Raw genomic sequence first — 18,321 nt, 5'->3', positions numbered from 1 at the left:
CATAATTGATCTGTATTAATAATTTTAATGTTGACTTTTATGTTCTAAAAATGCAAAGCAATTTATATTAGGGTGGGCAACTGATTAATTAGAAATCCTCATAATTGATCTGTATTAATAATTTTAATGTTGACTTTTTTATGTTCTAAAAAGGTACAACATTGAGTACAAGGAACAAATGGAATGATTTGATAAATTTTAATTATATTTTTTTATATATTTATTATTTTATCAAGATTATTAATAAAAGCTTTAATAATGGTTTATAGTATTAATATATTTTTATTGAAATAAATAGATATAAAATGGATTACATTTAAGAAATTCTAAAAAATTTCAAATTTAAAAAAGACTTTTTACAAAAAAAGATTTATTAGATGAAATTTAAACAAAAAACTTACTAGAGTATTCTCAAAGAAGATCAAAAAAAATTTTCATATTTCATCACAAATTATATTTATATAACATAATTTCTTTATTTATCAATATGTAATAAATTAAAATCTTACTTTGTTTTCCCCTTTTATTGTATATTTAATAATTACTACACTCGTTTCGTTTTAATAAAAAAAACTGTCTCAAAAAATTCTATTCTATACTATATCAATTCGTGAATTGATAAATTTTTTCTAAATATATTTTTGTTCATGTCATTTTTCTGTCCCTACACTTGTAAAAAACCAATCGAATTTATATTTTCAACAAACTTCGAAATTATTTGAAAACACAATCAAATATTTCTATCGGTAATAAATATGATAATGAATATTTATGTTTTTCTATGCAAACATTTCTCTTAATTTAGAAGCTCATTTTAAAATGTAATTATGATAAAATAAACATTAAGCATATTTCATTTTTAAGACTCAGATTTTGAATTTTTAGCTATGTAAGAAGAATATTACTGTTAGATTAACAACTTAAAAAAAAAAAATCAGGCACAAATGATAAAAAGTTGATACGTATCGTAGCTGGGAGGAACAATGTTCAAAGACAGCAAATTAGGCAAGCTTATAGACAGATATATAAAAGAGTAACAGTTTGAATTTAATCATACTTAATAATTGACATTCTAAATTTATAGGATTTAATCAAAGATATTAAAGGTGACACAACTGGGAATTATCAAAATTTATTGGTGGCTTTAATGACCCCACCTAACGACTACGATGCCCAATTAATCAGAAAATCTATTAAAGTACATACCTGTTACATGAGTTATAATTTGTTAATTTATATTGAGAGACAATTATTATCAAAATTAATTTATCATAATATATAATGTAATATTTATTAATCTTAAAATTAAAAAATCTTTTATAATACATAAATTCTAAGACTAAGAATAAAATGCTATTTTTTTATGATAAAATCTTGGAATATCTCCATTCATTTTTTTTACTTTGATTAAATTATTCTTTGAAAATAAAGACCTAAAAATTTATTTTATTTTATTGACTAGGGGCTAGGTACAGATTTTGATTTATTACTGGAAATCATGCTAACTCGTTCACCAGAACAAATAAATGCCCTACGCGAAGCTTATAAGCGATGTTAATAATTATAAACATTTTAATTTATTTAAATACAAAATATAAAATTATAAATATATATATGTTAATTAATGTAATTTGAAATGTTAAGTGTACAAAAAGGATCTAGCAAAGTCTATTAAAGGAGATACACATGGGAAAGTGGAAGATTTACTTGTCTTATTAAGCCAAGTTTTATTTGATTTTTATTTTTTTTTCAAAATATCACTTATATAGGGTAATAGAGATCAATCACGGCAAACTGATCCCGCGGCAGCACTGAGAGATGCCCAGGTAAACTTGATAATAAAATTATTTTTGTATAATATTTAGGATTATATTTTTTTAAAACATATTTTAGAGGTTGTACCAAGGATCCGGGTCTAAGTTATTAGGGGGAAATAATGCTAAAATATTTTCGGATATATTAGCCACGAGAAATTTAGATCAGCTAAATTTGATATTCGATCAATATAGTCGATTGACCAAAATGCCGATCGAAGAAACCATTAAAAAAGGAGCAGTTGGGAAATATCGCCAAAGCCTGCTTCAATTAGGTGAAAAAAACATTTAGAAAACATAAATATTTTTTTACTTACCATTATTTATAAAACAGTGGAAATTATTAGAAACCCGCCGACATATTTTGCCAAAAGATTGAATAGAGCTATGAAAGTAAAAACACATTCTAAAATTGTAAAATATAATTTTTAAGGGCCTAGGGACAAAAGATAAAGTTTTAACTAGAATTATGGCTTCTCGCTCTGAGATTGATTTAGAAGACATTAAAAACGAATATTACAAGTTATATAAAAAAACTTTGGAAAAAGCTGTTAGGGTATAATTTTAGATATTATTTGTTTGTTTAAAATTATGAAAAATTCTAGGGTGATGTAACTGGAAATTATCAAAATCTTTTGGTGGCCATTATTAAAGGAAATCGAAAACCAATATAGATGATCGAAATTAACAATATGGGCAAATAAATAAATAACTAAATGAAAATAAAATACTTTTAGTTTTCTTTCATGTTTATATATATATAATTGTTGCCATAATTAATATTACAATTAGAATATACCACTTTATAAAATAACTATACTTGTGTTCGTGTAACATTCCACTTATTAGCCTATTAACAATCAGATTAGCATTTCTCTTTCTACTCTGTCTCATATAATTTATAGTCTTTGTCAACCGTGTTCTCTTTTACAATTAGTCAATTATATAACAATCATATTTATATCTGATTTTCAGCATATCTCCTAATTACTTGATTTTTTTGATTAATTACCCTGCATTTAAAATCTTCTAATGATTAAAAACTATCTCTTATTGAATTCAGACATGAATGGTGTTGATACTATAAATATTACCATGCCCGAAAACTACTTGATAATAAAGCCCTTATTACAAATGCGTACCTGGAAGTGATGGTGGAGGGGGGGGGGGGGTCAGCAAATTTTATATATATTGCTGCTTCCTTTTTAGAAGAGTACTTTTTCCAGGGGAATATGTTGATTCATTTATTAAAGGGGGTATAGGAGCCCCTTGATGAACCTGTCATTTACATATTTGACAATCATCTATTTACATAGGATTAACATTTTTCTACAAAAGAATCAGTAAAATTAATAAATATGGAGGCATTATAGGAAAGGTAACCAGGTATTTTTGATAATTTGTAAATTTTCATCTTTCTTAAAATTTTATATTTATTAAAAAGTATCCAATTTCTTCGTATTTATTTCTACCGTAGGAGATATATGAACAAATTAAATTTAAATAATTTGGAATATTTGTAAGATATATTTTATAACCCTTCAACTTTTATGGATAATATAACCTTGGACTCTCTTACCTCTTTCTAGAAAAATTACACTATAAATATTTTGGTGAATAAACTACCCATTTAAATTACTGGTATTTACAAAAATATCTTTCTTAGGCTTTTAGACCTTACAAGCCTTATTTGCTATACATATATTTAGATGAATCTGGTTAAATTATTGAAATAAACAGGTATAACATGTTGTTAAGTAAATATAAGCGTAGACAAAAAAAAGAGTATCCTGTATCTAAAAGAGTCTTTTTTAGCGAAGATATAAATATCTTATATCTTATAATATTTTTATATTTTTAATGTATCTACATGCTTTACCTGCCTAATTCTGGGATGCCCGTAGAGGGTTTTATAAAAAAAACTCTAAAAAAGGTCATTATCCCAAATACTATGTTAAGATCAAGCAACAGCCCGAGTCGAATCATATTAGTCCCATGGTATTTTGGAATTTCATTTAATTTGAGTCATACTTGCATCTTGCAACATCTTATAATTGAAATGCTCGAGCTATCAGCTCATTTAATTATTTCCCTTACCTATTTCATATTAGAGAGAACACGAAATGAATCAAGTTTAAATTATAGCTAATTTTACCTATATAAAGATATATATATAGCAATAATTAAGAAAGGGAGAATCAGATATTTAAAATAGCGTGGCTAATATCTAGAAAGACAAGGATGTAACGGAAAAAAATTAATAAAAGTTAAATAAGGGAAATCATTGATAAAGGCTTTGAATAAAATGTGTGTATTCTGGGTAAATTAGTGTGAAGGCACATATAAGGTTAATTATGTGAATGCTATTAAAGCATAGTTGAAATCAAACTTCAAAATGTCGAGATTATCATCATCATATTATAGGATTATGCGGATAGAATGAACTGCTAAGAAACATCCATTTTTTGTCCCAAAACCTAATTACTTTATAGTTATAATAAATTCCAGATTTTATTCAATTATTTATTATCTGTTATTCTGTTGATAGACTACATGGCTATTAGCCAGACTCTATTATTTGGCAGTGCGATAAGCCGTGCTAACAACAGACTAGGTATATCCATCAGAGGGATCTCGTCCTTTATGATTTTGTTTAGGAGAATGGTCATGTTTGTTATTAAAGTTGGTGGGGTTAATTAGGTCTTGAGGTGATATTTGATGTCCTCCTATTAAATGTTTTTTGAATAAATTTACACCTGATTTTAAATGAAATTTAAGGATAGAGAAATTAGGGTGTAGGCGCAATTAATGATATACGATCCTGAGGCATATCTTAATTCAGTAAGTTGAGTGTGCTAAAATTTACGGGTGCCAGTCTTTCATTTGAACTGGCTATTTTAAGTGCACTGATAATATTGAGAATATTTTTAGGAAATTAATTTGGCTTTAATGTTGAATGAATCTCTATTAGAAATATTTGTTTGTTACAGATTGGTACTCATTTTTATTATTATAGGATGATAATTTTTACTTATTTAGCTTAAATAAGTTGGATCTATTCTTGGGAGATGTACATAAGATGTAAAATGAAAATAAGAAGAAATTGGAGTTGACCAAAAATTGTATGCTGCAATTTAAGGATTTTAATGAGGTTAAACATTCTGCCACTGTTTTCTCAGCATCTCTGAGGATTCTTATAAATATATGCGAAATTTTAAAAGTTTGAAAGATATCTAATCTCTGATTTGAAATTTGGTCGATGTGAAATGAGTGTAGTCCGGAAATATATTACGTGAAAATGAATTGCTATTTTACCTAATCTGGTTACTAATTTTAATTGATTGCAAGAGCTTTTGAGTTATGATGAGAGAACATGAATGTGTGATCCTATCGTGGAACTCCATTCAGAATGATATATATTATTGAATTATGGTAGACTGATTTAAGATAATTTTCCTTAAAATTATCATCTGAAAATAGCGCTTTTTGAACGTCCAGAAATTAGTTTTACATTACCAGTGCTATTTATGTGCCTTTCAGTGTTAAATATCCCAATATCTAACTCTTTAGAAATATTTATTCCAAATATATTTTTCATATGATGCTGGAATGATGCTTCCCAGAGACTTTCAATTAGTTAAATTTAAAAAAAATGGACTAAGTAGAATAGTTGGCGATAATATTTATATAAAAAATTATATTTGAAATCGAAAAACATTAGGCGTTAGCCACACAGTGAATCATTTTTGAAGAGTTTATAATGTTTTAGTTATTAATTTATTCTCGATCATCAAAATTTATTCATTTTCAATTTTTTGGTTGTAAATTTTTTAAAATTATTAAACACTTTTTTAATTTTAAAATTAACATTAGGAGAAACAAGAGTGACCAAAAATTAACGATGTTCGGTAATATTTTCACTTGGGTATTATGCTATTTTTCTTAAAGTTTAATAAATTATATGCTAACAAAACTTTATTTACCTTAAAGATTAATTTTTATTTGTTATTCTTTATTCGTCGAATAAACCTTGAAAAATTTATAACAACATTTGCAAATGTCACCTTATATGCTGAAAGGATAATTTTATTATTTTTTGGAACCCCAAAAAACTATTTTTAAGAAAGTATTGATAGATCGTTTGTTAATTAATAATTTTCATTATTAAAATGTTCAAATTCCAATTATTTATTAATTCGCATAAAACTACATATTATAAATTCAATTTTGTTTGAAATAGGTTTAAATATTATCTTTCTTTTCTCATAAGAAATGATCATTATCAGATCAGATTTAATTCTCTTATTTTTTATTTACCTTCAAAGTCTCATTTTGCTTAAAGGACAAGAAGCACCAAGATCTGGGGTAACTATAAGTTTATATATTTATAAATAAATTGATTTCATTCTTCTTTTATATATCACGCCTTGTTATCTTAATAAACCATTAACAACTATTAAAATGTATTTTGAATGGTAATCATTCAAAGATATGTGATTATTTTTTTAAATATAAGGAGTAATGCAATTCATCTAAACTAAAGCATCATCCAACCCTTTCCCTTTCAAATTAGGCAAATGAATGATACTAAATAGGAAATGGTAAGGAAATTTGTAATAAAAATGTTATATATGCGTAACTTCAAAATTATTAATAATGAGTACTCAAAATTAGAATAATTGTTATTAAGAGGTGCTTCTAATATTAAGGCGTGTTAAAGATACTAAAAATCTACAAATAAAAAAATACTAAAGATAAATTTATTTTTAATATTTAAAATATGGAACATTTCCCAATGATGCTATAATTTGAATGTCTTACTGAACAATCGTTCTACCTTAGCATTTGAGGTTAAAAAATTATCTATTTCAATTGCTTTCAATTTCACCATAACCAATATATCTTATATTAGCAGATCTATGCTTAGATTTTTGGCTGTCCTGGGTAAAAATATTTTGGGCAACCTGATTAAAATTTAGGTTGCCTATGTTTATCATTATTTCCCCTATATTTTACTTTTAAAAAAGATAGAGAAAACAAGATCTATTAAAATCTAATTATCACATAAATAGTTATTTTACTGAATAATTATAAGATACACTATAAATTTAGCTTGAGACAATATATGTTGATATTAAACACCATTGTATAATGTAGCTAAAAATTAAATATAATATCTTTGCAATCAAAACAAATAACGATATATAAAATTGAGAGATAGGGTAATAAGAAGATACTATGTTTTGCTGGATCTGAGACAGGATTAATTTAAGCTTTAAAATGCTACACCCATCCAAAGTGTCATCGAAAGTGTTAGTAAAATCGAAATATCTGGGTTCATTATTATGGGAAAGCCTATAAATTTGTTTAGAAGTGTTTATGGTAAAATATAGTAATTAGTTATTGATCAATAAATCTAGTTTATTAAGGTTACTTTCCAGTGAGCTTTGGTCTGTAAGCAAAATATATAATTTATTGTAATGAATTTGTAAATCTGCTGAAATATTAGTGATGAAAAGTTTGATCGAGAAATAATTTGAAAATTTTATTACGATATTCTACCAGTGCATTATGTTAGGTTCTTCTTATCCTAAAAACTGCTATCGAGTTTTCTTACATCAAATTAGCGTTTTCAGTGGGAAGCAGTTTCTTCTAAACTCATCTCTAACTTATTAGTAAGCTTTTTTGCAGTGATTAAGAAATAAAATAGTACTTTTAAATCGATCCATAAATTAATTCTTTTTTTTATAAAGGTTACTACATTATAAAAGTAGATAACAAAATTTGTCTATGACAAACCATCTTGCAAATAACTAGAGTAACCATAATTAACATTAAAAATATTTTAATCTAGAAATAGAATCTTAAAATATTTAGATGTAATTTTTGAATCGCCATTTAAAATCCGATATTTAAAACTCAACCTTAAGGCTTGCCGTTATAATTTTGGTCTCACTTATAACTGTTTCTCTTTGATTGAAAAACTAGTTGATAAATTAGGGAATCAAGCATTACATATTTGGTAATTTTTTTCCTATTTTGCCAATAATGCGCTTTTTTAAAATTATTTACCAAACTCTAAATATGCATTAATAATTGATATAAGTTTCAGAAAATTAATACTTCCAAAGGTTTAGCTGGCGTCACGCTTATTGACCTATTATTTTACTTTTTCTTAAGGTTGCAAAATATAATTCATCAAACATTAATGCAAACCAGATTTATATTACGCGTTCTGAAACGATGACTATTTAGCAATTTTTTTCTTATTCTTATAATTGTTTTCCCCCTTTAAGCTATTTAACTAACAGATAAAATCAATAAACTAATTATAAACTACTTAATGTAATGGCTCGAAATAAATTTATGAATTATTATTTCTAAAAGCTTGGTTCACTTTACGCTTAAGGTGTGACCTCATATTTTTTATTTTGCCTATAAACGTTTTTTTATAGTTACTGTAATGATTACTAGTTAAACACTAAATATAAGTACAACGAGATATTTAGTTCTTCTATATTTTTTATTCTGGTATGATGCCTATTTTGGTTAATTTTTTTTTAGTTTGTAAAAATTTTTTTTTTCTTTATACTATCTTAACAAACGTATATACAATTGAGGGCTAAACATTGATAACATTTCGGAATAAATTCCTTCAATCTCTTTTTGTTTCTAATAACTGATTCCGTTATATTGGCTACTATACTGGTTTTGATACACTCATAGGTACTAATAAAACACGAAATATTGATATAGATTTAATAATTAGTGCCCCCAATTGTTAAGCCAAATTTTAAAGAGATGATATAAATACATTAAATATTTTTACTTCTTGGATAAATCCTGGCTATGCATTACTCTACTCTTTATATTATGGTAATATAATAAAGTTTGCTGGTGGTACGATTGAGCCTGCTCCAAATTTTAACCCACAAGCCGACGCTATTGCACTGAGGAGAGCAATAAGAGGAATCGGTATGGTACTAAATTTTATTTGTTTTATTGAATATAAATATTTATTTTAAATTAATTATATTATTTATACAAATTATTATAAGTAGGGGGACTGGGGTTAGGTGAATCCCGGGGCTTGGCAAACCATTTAATCTCATTTTTAAATTAAATATACATATAGTTTTCATTAGTATACATCTATGGACAAAAAATATTTTGAAATAATTAATTACTAAAAATTTATTTAAGAAATAAAATTTTGATGAAATTTTCAAAATATTTTTACATGACAGAAATTTAATTTTTATTAAAATATATAATAATTTAAATTTTATTGCAAAGTTTAAACACTCTTCTATAATTTGGGTAAGTGTTATGAGTATTTATCAAATTTAGATATTATTTCAATCATCATTTGTCAATTTAGAGCTTGCGGGGTTTGCTGAACCATACAATGTCATTTATGGCAGTTAATAATGAAAAAAATTTCAAAATCTTGAAAAGTCAATTTCATAGTTGTTCATGATTGGTATTTAGGATTTATGCTAAGAAATCTTAATCTCTCCTTAAAATTCATATTTTTTTATATCCAAAATGTTTATTAAATTAGCCAAAATTAAGTATCAATTTTTATAAATAATTAGCTTCAATTTATAAGTAGGGGAGACCAGGGCTAGTCGGCACAATTAGGGGTGGGACCAATACCAATATAATATTGGTTTACAATACCAATACCAATATAAACCAATATATAATTAAATATTGGTATTGTTTTTACAACCAATACCAATACCAATTACCTAAATATATTGGTTTTGAAATATTGTTTAAATACAATTTTAACCAATACCAATACCAATATTAAAAATTTAAAATAGATAAATACATAAAATTATTTGGTTTTATCGTGGATAATTATATCGTGGATAATTATATCGTGGTAATTTTTTTACTTTCATTCATAAACATATTACATCTGTTATTTCTTCCAAATATTCCTGTGATATCAATATTGGTGTTATTTATAATTATAGTTTATTTTTATTATGGAAGTAAGTTTTCTATATGATATCTATCAATTTTATCTATTAATTCATTTAGGATATTATAATGAATGAAAACCAAATCGAGTTAATAAATATAGATAATGATGTTGATACTAATAATAATAGCGATAATGAACAAGAAGAATCAACGATATCTAATAAAAGACGAAATACAGCAAAAATCTGGGAATTTTATACTAGTTGTGATAACAAAAAAAAGGCTATTTGTAATAAATGTAAAAAAAAAAAAGAATTATCTATTCCCAATTTTGGAACCTCAGGATTATGGACACATCTTAAATCCATCCACCCAACTTTTTATAAGAAATGTGAACAAATAAATAATGGCAGTAAAAAAATTAACACCATAAAATCATTTTTAATTAATAATGTAAATAATAAAGCTAATTTAAATAATTTAATTATGGACTTTTTTATTCAAAATAATTTAGCTTTTTCAATGGTTGAAAATGAGTCATTTAAAAATTTAATAAGCTTTTGCAACCCCTCATTAACATTAATTTCTAGAAAAACACTTAAAAAAGAAATTATGAAACATTATCATAGTTCTTTTATCAATTTAAAATCTGTACTTTCTAAAATTACTTCTAAATTTTCTTTAACAATGGACATTTGGTCCTCTCCAAATAAAATACCCTTTATGGGCATAACCATTCATTATATTGATAATGATTTTAAATTAATTAATCATTTATTAGATTTTATTTCTTTTAAATCAGCACATAATGCTATTAATATTTATAATATTTTTAATTCTGTATTAAAAGTAAAATTTGAAATTGATTTTTTTTGTATTACAATAGATAATGCTAGTAATAATTTAGATTTTTAAAAATTTTAAAACTAAAAGACAATTTTGATAATGTGTGCAAATGTTTTTGCCATATTATCCATTTATCTGTCATGGCTGCATTGGAACCTCTAAATCCAACTTTAAAAAAAATAAGAAATTTTTTAAAAATTTTTAAACTTTCTATATCTAAATTTAATAAACTTGAAAAAACATATCTTGAAAAATCCAAATTTAAAATTTCCTCACCCTATTTTGGATATACCAACACGTTGGAATTCAACGTACCAAATGCTCGAAAGGGCTATATTGCTCAAACCTTATCTCACAATATATACCAATCATCAACAAAATACTAATGAAGAATATTATTAGTGCCTTATATATACCAATCATCAACAAAATACTAATGAAGAATATTATATTAGTGCCTTAGCTTGGAATAATATTGAAATATACCGAGAATTTTTAGAACCATTTAATTTTGCTACAGAGATGGCCTCATGTGCTAATACTCCATCAGTTTCAACAATCATTCCTTTATATTCCAGTATTTTTGAGCACGTTGAGAGTTATGCCTAATGCTATTTTAAAGACAGCTTCATAGCTGCCTTGACAAAACTTAATAAATACTATAATTTTAATAAACACCTATATATTATTTCAACAATGATTGACCCAAACTATCAAGTCACTTATTAAAGCATAATAGTATAGAAACTCTTATTGGATGTCTAACCAATGAATATAATATTTATAAAACAAATAATTACAATTCAGCTGAACCTACAAATGAAACACAAAATAACAAAAAATTATCCTTTTTTGACAAAATATATCAGGTTAAACCTAGTCACAACAATAATAACTTAGAAATAAGCAAATATGTGGATGAAACCACCATTTATAATGATACAAATCCATTAGACTGGTGGAAATTAAATAAAAATAGATATCCAATATTATCAAAAATTGCCAGAGATTATCTTGCAATTCCAGCTTCTTCATCTAGCTCTGAAAGGGCTTTTTCAGAAGAAAGGTATCTTATAACATATCAACGTTGTTCACTAGATGAGCATACTATCCAAGCTTGCATGTGCTTAAAAAGTTGGATGCGCATGAAGGATTCTTCTTAAATACATAAATTTTTTTCTTTATATTACAATCTTTTGCACTATATTTTATATAAATAGACATTTATGTTACATTTTTAGTGTATTCATTTTGCTATATTCTTTGTGCTAAATAAAAAGTTTCAAAATATACGTTTATTATTTGATTGGTTTGTTGATTTCAAAAATATATTAGTTTAAAAAAAAATTTGGATTTAGTAAAATTTTGGAAGTTGGTTCTTAGCCTTGTTTTTATGGTAATGCTTCATGATTTTTTTTTTCCATGTTTATTTAAAACTAGAAATTAAGAGTTTTATAATCACTATTTCTATTCTTTTAATTAGTAATTTGAATTTAAACCAATACCAATATAAACCAATATATACCAATATAAACCAATACCAATAGCAATACCAATACAAGAAATAGAAAATATTGTTTAAACCAATACCAATATTTTAGACCCAATACCAATACAATATTTTGTTTATATTGGGTTTTTAATATTGGTTACCAGCCCTAGGCACAATTTTTGTCAAAATCGTCTAGCTCCGAAAATAATGATCATATAAGTTCTTACAAAATACCAATAGATATTTTTAACATCTACCTATAAATATATACTGCTATATTTTTTAAATATTTAATAATTATTTCTCTAGAAAGGTTTTAGTAAAAGTCTGGTTTTTCCTTTAAAATTTTTAATAATGATACGGGTTTGAACCTAGTAGCCCCGAACCCGTGGTTAGTCGGATCATCGATGGGGCTAGTCGAATCAAGTGGTTTAGGCTTCTTATGGGACAAAAAAATTTTTTCCAGATTTACTTTATTTTTATATTCTATTTACAATTAAAATAACAATCTTTTTGACAGAGAACCACTCTGCATTGAAACCAATCTTCAAAATTATGAAAACTTTTATAATCCTATTTACATATAACAATCTTTTTTGACAGAGAACCACTTTACATTTAAACCAATCTTCAAAATTATGAAAACTTTTATAATCCTGTTTACATATAATACACACATCTTTTATTTTATTAATAATAAATATACTCAAAATTTACTAATTCTATATTTTAATATTAACATCATTTGATTTTATTATCAGGCTAAATATAATCTGATAACTAAAATGTTCATGTCCAATAAAATGAATTAATTTGAATCATATTATATTGTCAATTAAAAAAAATATATAGATATAAATATTTGTTTGTTAGATATAACATTTTAAATATATTGATTATCAGGCCAAAATTTATATGCTAAAATGTTCATATTTAATAAAATGTATTAATTTGAATCATATTATATTGTCAATTAAAAAAAATATATATATTATATTTGTTTGCTAGATAGATATAATTAATTTAAATAATTGATCTTATTATCAGGCTAAAATTAATATATGCAATATATATAATATCTGTGACAATATATAATATATTATCACAATATGTATATGAAGATTTTAGTGTGCAAGATATTTATTTAGGTCTGATATTATATTAAAATTGAAATGTATTATGAAAAATCAATCACATTAATAAATTTATATAATAATTATTATTTAATATATTACTTTATAAAATATTATATTATCTGTGACAATAGATAATATATTATCACAATATGTATATGAAGATTTTAGTTTGCAAGATATTTATTTAGGTCTGATATTATATTAAAATTGAAATGTATTATGAAAAATCAATCACATTAATAAATTTATATAATATTTATTATTTAATATATTAGGGGAGACCGGGGATAGTGTGTTCCCGGGGTAGGTATTTCCTTCTCAAATAATTTAAAAATTAATAAAGTTTAAGATTTGACATTTAAGCCAAATATGTATTATAATAAGGTGCTTAAGTAAATTGTTTCGGACAAAATTGCTCATGAAAAATTTTAAATGCAAATTTAAGTTTCAACATACCCAAAGTAACTTTTTTAAATTTTACATTTTCACGAATAACTTTTTTTATAAAAGTTGTTCAGACTTAATATAAATTCTAAATGATAAAAAAATCTCCATTTTATCATATATAAAAATATTGAAAATCATTATGTTAATTTAATATTCTAAATTTAATTTTTAAATGATCCTGTGGACCTGGGGAAGGTATTAGCGGGGTGCGTCTTTTCCTTTTACATACATTCATTAAAATATTGGTTCTGATTTTGTAAAATGGTTCGAACATATATTAGAAAAACTAACAAAGAAAATAATGATAATCAAAAGGTAAGTATTCTTCAAATGCTGAAAGATAAGATGCCTTTGACAGTTATAACCATGAATACGAATTTAAGTTATGGGAGGTATAATTATATATTTAAATAGTATATATTTAAGAAACTAAGCATTAAGAGGTATAATAAATTGTTCAAAAGGAATGAAGATTTTCAAGAGCTATATCTTCACAGATCAGTATTTTCTCCTATTCAAGAAGCTAAATTAACAGATTATTTAATTAAAGGATCAAGATTATTTTGAGGATTATGCCCTAAATAAGTATTTTAATCCTTTGTTATATCATATATCTCTGTAAAATGAATTTTTTTATAATCTTTAAATTTATGCCATGGTATTTCTTTAGTTAAATAATAATAAACTTGAGAAAATTTTTTAAAATTATTAACATTATATGTTATAAAATACTTTAAAGTAAGAATTTAACTTATACATTAGAATGATATTTATTTAAGTGTGTATGATATATATGTAAATAAAATGAAGCTGCCATTTATGTATAAAATGATGCTGCCATGTATATATATTAATTTTAAAATGATGCTGCCATGTATTAATATTAATTTTAAAATGATTTATTAATTGTAGCATTATATATATTATATCATGCATTAAATCATATCTTACCTGTATATTAAAGATTTAATTATGTGTGTATGATATATATTTAAAATAAAATGATGCTGCATGTATATTAATTTTAAAATGATTTATTCATTGATTCAGCATAAATTATATCATGCATTAAAACATATTTTGGTTCTTACCTATACATTAGAGGTTTAATTATGTATGATATATTTTATTATAAAATAAATTCAGAATAAAATTTAAGAATTAGGATTTCAATTAAATTGCCTTAATATATAAATAATTTAATGTCTTATGTTTAAATTTAGGTTAGAGTTTTAGCTTATCAAATGGCCAAGAGGTATAGTTTACAAGTACCAAAATCTTGGGAAATAACTCAATCAGCTGGTGAAGACTGGTTTGGAGCATTTATTAAAAGAAATCCAACTATTTCTTTGAGAACACCAGAGGCTACAAGTATAGCCACATTGGATAGAACTGTTTTTGAACCTTGTTGCGTTATTTCTTTATCTAATTTTTTGTTATAATCTAATTTTTATTATTTGATTTTTATTATGTGTTATAATCTAATTTTATTTTATAAACGGCGTAACCTTACTTTTATATTACTTTTTTGTTTTTCGTTTATATTCTAATTTGGACTTATAAAAAAATGTATATAAACGAAGTGTGAAATGAAAAAGTTAGTTAATAAAATATATTTTTACTGACTCGAACCTCGCACCATATCGTCACCATCCTTATTCTTTGCATGGTGCCCTTTGGGTGGTGGACTAGAAAAAGATGACTACCTAATCTGCTGAGATGACCATCTAATCTATGACGATTGCTTAATCCATTGAGATGACTCTATTTATATGACTACCTATTGTGACGATTGTTTAATCCATTGAGATGACTCTATTTAGACTACCTATTGTGACGATTGTTTAATCCATTGAGATGACTCTATTTATATGACTACCTATTGTGTTGATTGCTTAACCTATGGAGATGACTACCTATTATGACTCTACCTTGTGCTTAACCTATGGAGATGACTACCTATTATGACTACCTTATCTATTGTGATGTTATGACTACCTTATCTATTGTGACTACCTAAACTACTGAGATGACCAAGAATCAAACCTTAGTACGTTCTTTCATGCAAAAAGCTTCTTTCTTTATGGTGTCCCGGCTCTGGATGTTGGACTGGAATATAATAGCCAGCACCTAACCTAATGTGACAACCTAGGAAGAACTGATATGGAAGTTGAACGATAGGTTATGAATTCTATTTTGTGAGACCAATGATGGTTACTTATTATTCTAATCCACGTAAGAAGTATTATAAATTAAAATTTTATGCCAGGATAAAGGCATGTTATAAATTTTTAAAATTACTAAAATGTAAAATCATAATGGATAATATTGATATTTTTTGATTTCTTGAATGATGACCAATTGTTGTAAATTAACATAAACCTAAAGATGAATTCTTAAATATAATTAAAAATATTAAAAATCCTAAACAAGAAGATAAAACTTAATTTTAAATATGTTAAAATGTAATTTTTAAATCACATGATTGATTCAAATAACCCTTATAAGTAATACTTAATATGATAAAATGTTTTTGAAATTAAAAGCTTTGAAGACAAAAAGTTATGTAAAAAAACATTCATTTTAGAAAAATATATTTAAATTATGTGGTGAATTTTCAAAACATCTTATGAAGAATTTTATTTAAAGAGAGGGAAATGTGAATAATATATTATTTGCATATTTTAACCTGGGACATAGAAAATAAACAAAAATTAATTAAACACTAAAACACGAAAAATTAAACGCTTATAAAATATAAAACGCTAAAAATATAAAACGCATAAAACGCTAAAAGTATAAAACGCTATGATTAACTTAAAAATAATATAATAATTATTATGATTTATCGTTCCTTATTCTGGATTAAAATTTTATTCCTTATTCCATAAATTATCATTCCTTATTATATATTTTATTGTTCCAAAATTCAAAATTTTATTCGTGCATATTATTCATATATTTGATTTGATCAACTATTCCAAATTATATATTCCGATTTATTCCAAATTCCAATATTCGACTGGATTAATTATGAAATTTGAGAAATGTGAACAACGTACGATAAGGATATCAAGCTAACGATAACGTTCAACGATTTCATCAAACCTACGAGAACATTTGAGACTTATGCGCTAATCAAGAAGAAACCGAATACAATCGAAACGGGAAAAACTTCTAGAACAACAAACTCTCTATGACTTCTCCGATGAAATTATCAGAAGAGGGAGAATGTTGCGTTATTTCTTTATCTAATTTTTTGTTATAATCTAATTTTTATTATTTGATTTTTATTATGTGTTATAATTTAATTTTATTTTATAAACGGCGTAACCTTACTTTTATATTACTTTTTTGTTTTTCGTTTATATTCTAATTTGGACTTATAAAAAAATGTATATAAACGAAGTGTGAAATGAAAAAGTTAGTTAATAAAATATATTTTTACTGACTCGAACCTCGCGCAATATCGTTAGTAACCATATTCTTTGCAAACCTCTAAAAAAATATTACAACAGTGCCTTGGATGCTTGGATTAGAATGCATCCAGGGAAAAGTTTTACTATATATGATATCCCTAGAGTAGTAAAGGATGTCCTTCCAAAAGCCACCTCAGCTTCAAATATCCAAAAGGGTTTTGAATCCTCAGGTATATGGCCCAATACTTTAATTTTTAATGACGAAAATTCTAATCCTTTATATTATAATAATAATAACGATCCTAAATGAGAATTTAAATTTATCTGAAATTATTTCGCAACCATCTGTCAGTGATAGTCCTGTTCCATCATCTTCTCACGTGGAAAAAGATTTTGCTCCAGAAATTATTAGTCCCCATCCAACAATATTTAAAAAAACAACATGTAATCAAATGACTTCAGCCATTTTAACCTCTTCACCTTACAGAAAAATAGCCAGATCTATGACTAATAATCTGGAAAAAAAATCAAACCAATAATAAAAAAAAGTAAAAAAAGTTTAAATATGAATGCTGGCAAAAAAGAATTTTGTTCAGTGTGCCACAAAAACTATCAAACTCACCACCATAATGAAGATTGGTTCCAATGCCGTAATTGTCATTTATGGGCTGGATCATGTTGTGATTTTAATCCATTTTTTATATGTAATAAATGTGTTGTATGTTAATATTATATGTTTGTTATGATTTTTGTATGAAAAAAAATGAATAAAATGCTTAGAAAATGATAGTCTAAAACATGCCCCACAAAAAGATAATACGTCCCCCGTCTCTTTTTCATGACTCAAAAATTTTCATTTTTTTTAAATTTAAATTTAAAAAAATATATAATATTTTTTTATTAGATATTAATTTATACCGTAGATAATTATATAAAGAATAAAATAACATCAAAATTATTTTGATAAATTATTTCTCCTCCTTTTCACAGCCTCTCAATTTTTTATGGACAATATAACCCCGGTCTCCCCTACATTTATTATATCTTAACCTGTAAAAAATTGTATTTTTCTTAATGAGATATCATTTTCATACAGTTTTATAGTTTCTTCATAATCTTTTTTTAGTAAAAATTTTATTATTTTGAATTTTGCTTATATATTTGGGTACCATAATAATATAATAAAAATTGACTGATTGCGCCGACTAACCACGATTCTACTACACCTC

The 18,321-nt window shown here is 25.0% G+C and overlaps 1 protein-coding gene across 1 annotated transcript in view; it reads left to right on the top strand.

The window, feature by feature from the left end:
• LOC135924372 (annexin A6-like) overlaps positions 1-18,321 on the top strand; it is a 53,132-nt gene that overhangs the window by 14,367 nt on the left and 20,444 nt on the right. Inside the window, exons 8-16 of the mRNA XM_065459428.1 lie at positions 939-1,033; positions 1,085-1,198; positions 1,463-1,553; positions 1,645-1,724; positions 1,770-1,826; positions 1,894-2,089; positions 2,149-2,207; positions 2,248-2,370; positions 8,705-8,789. Of these exons, the coding sequence (XP_065315500.1) occupies positions 939-1,033; positions 1,085-1,198; positions 1,463-1,553; positions 1,645-1,724; positions 1,770-1,826; positions 1,894-2,089; positions 2,149-2,207; positions 2,248-2,370; positions 8,705-8,789 (900 nt within the window). The remainder of the gene's footprint in view (positions 1-938; positions 1,034-1,084; positions 1,199-1,462; positions 1,554-1,644; positions 1,725-1,769; positions 1,827-1,893; positions 2,090-2,148; positions 2,208-2,247; positions 2,371-8,704; positions 8,790-18,321) is intronic.

This window comes from Gordionus sp. m RMFG-2023, chromosome 2 (genome assembly GCF_954871325.1).
Source record: "Gordionus sp. m RMFG-2023 chromosome 2, tfGorSpeb1-WG-v2, whole genome shotgun sequence".
Taxonomy (NCBI): Eukaryota; Metazoa; Nematomorpha; class Gordioida; order Chordodea; family Parachordodidae; genus Gordionus; species Gordionus sp. m RMFG-2023.
The sequence above is the reverse complement of the archived record's forward strand: the minus strand, read 5'-3'. Positions and strand labels throughout refer to the sequence as shown.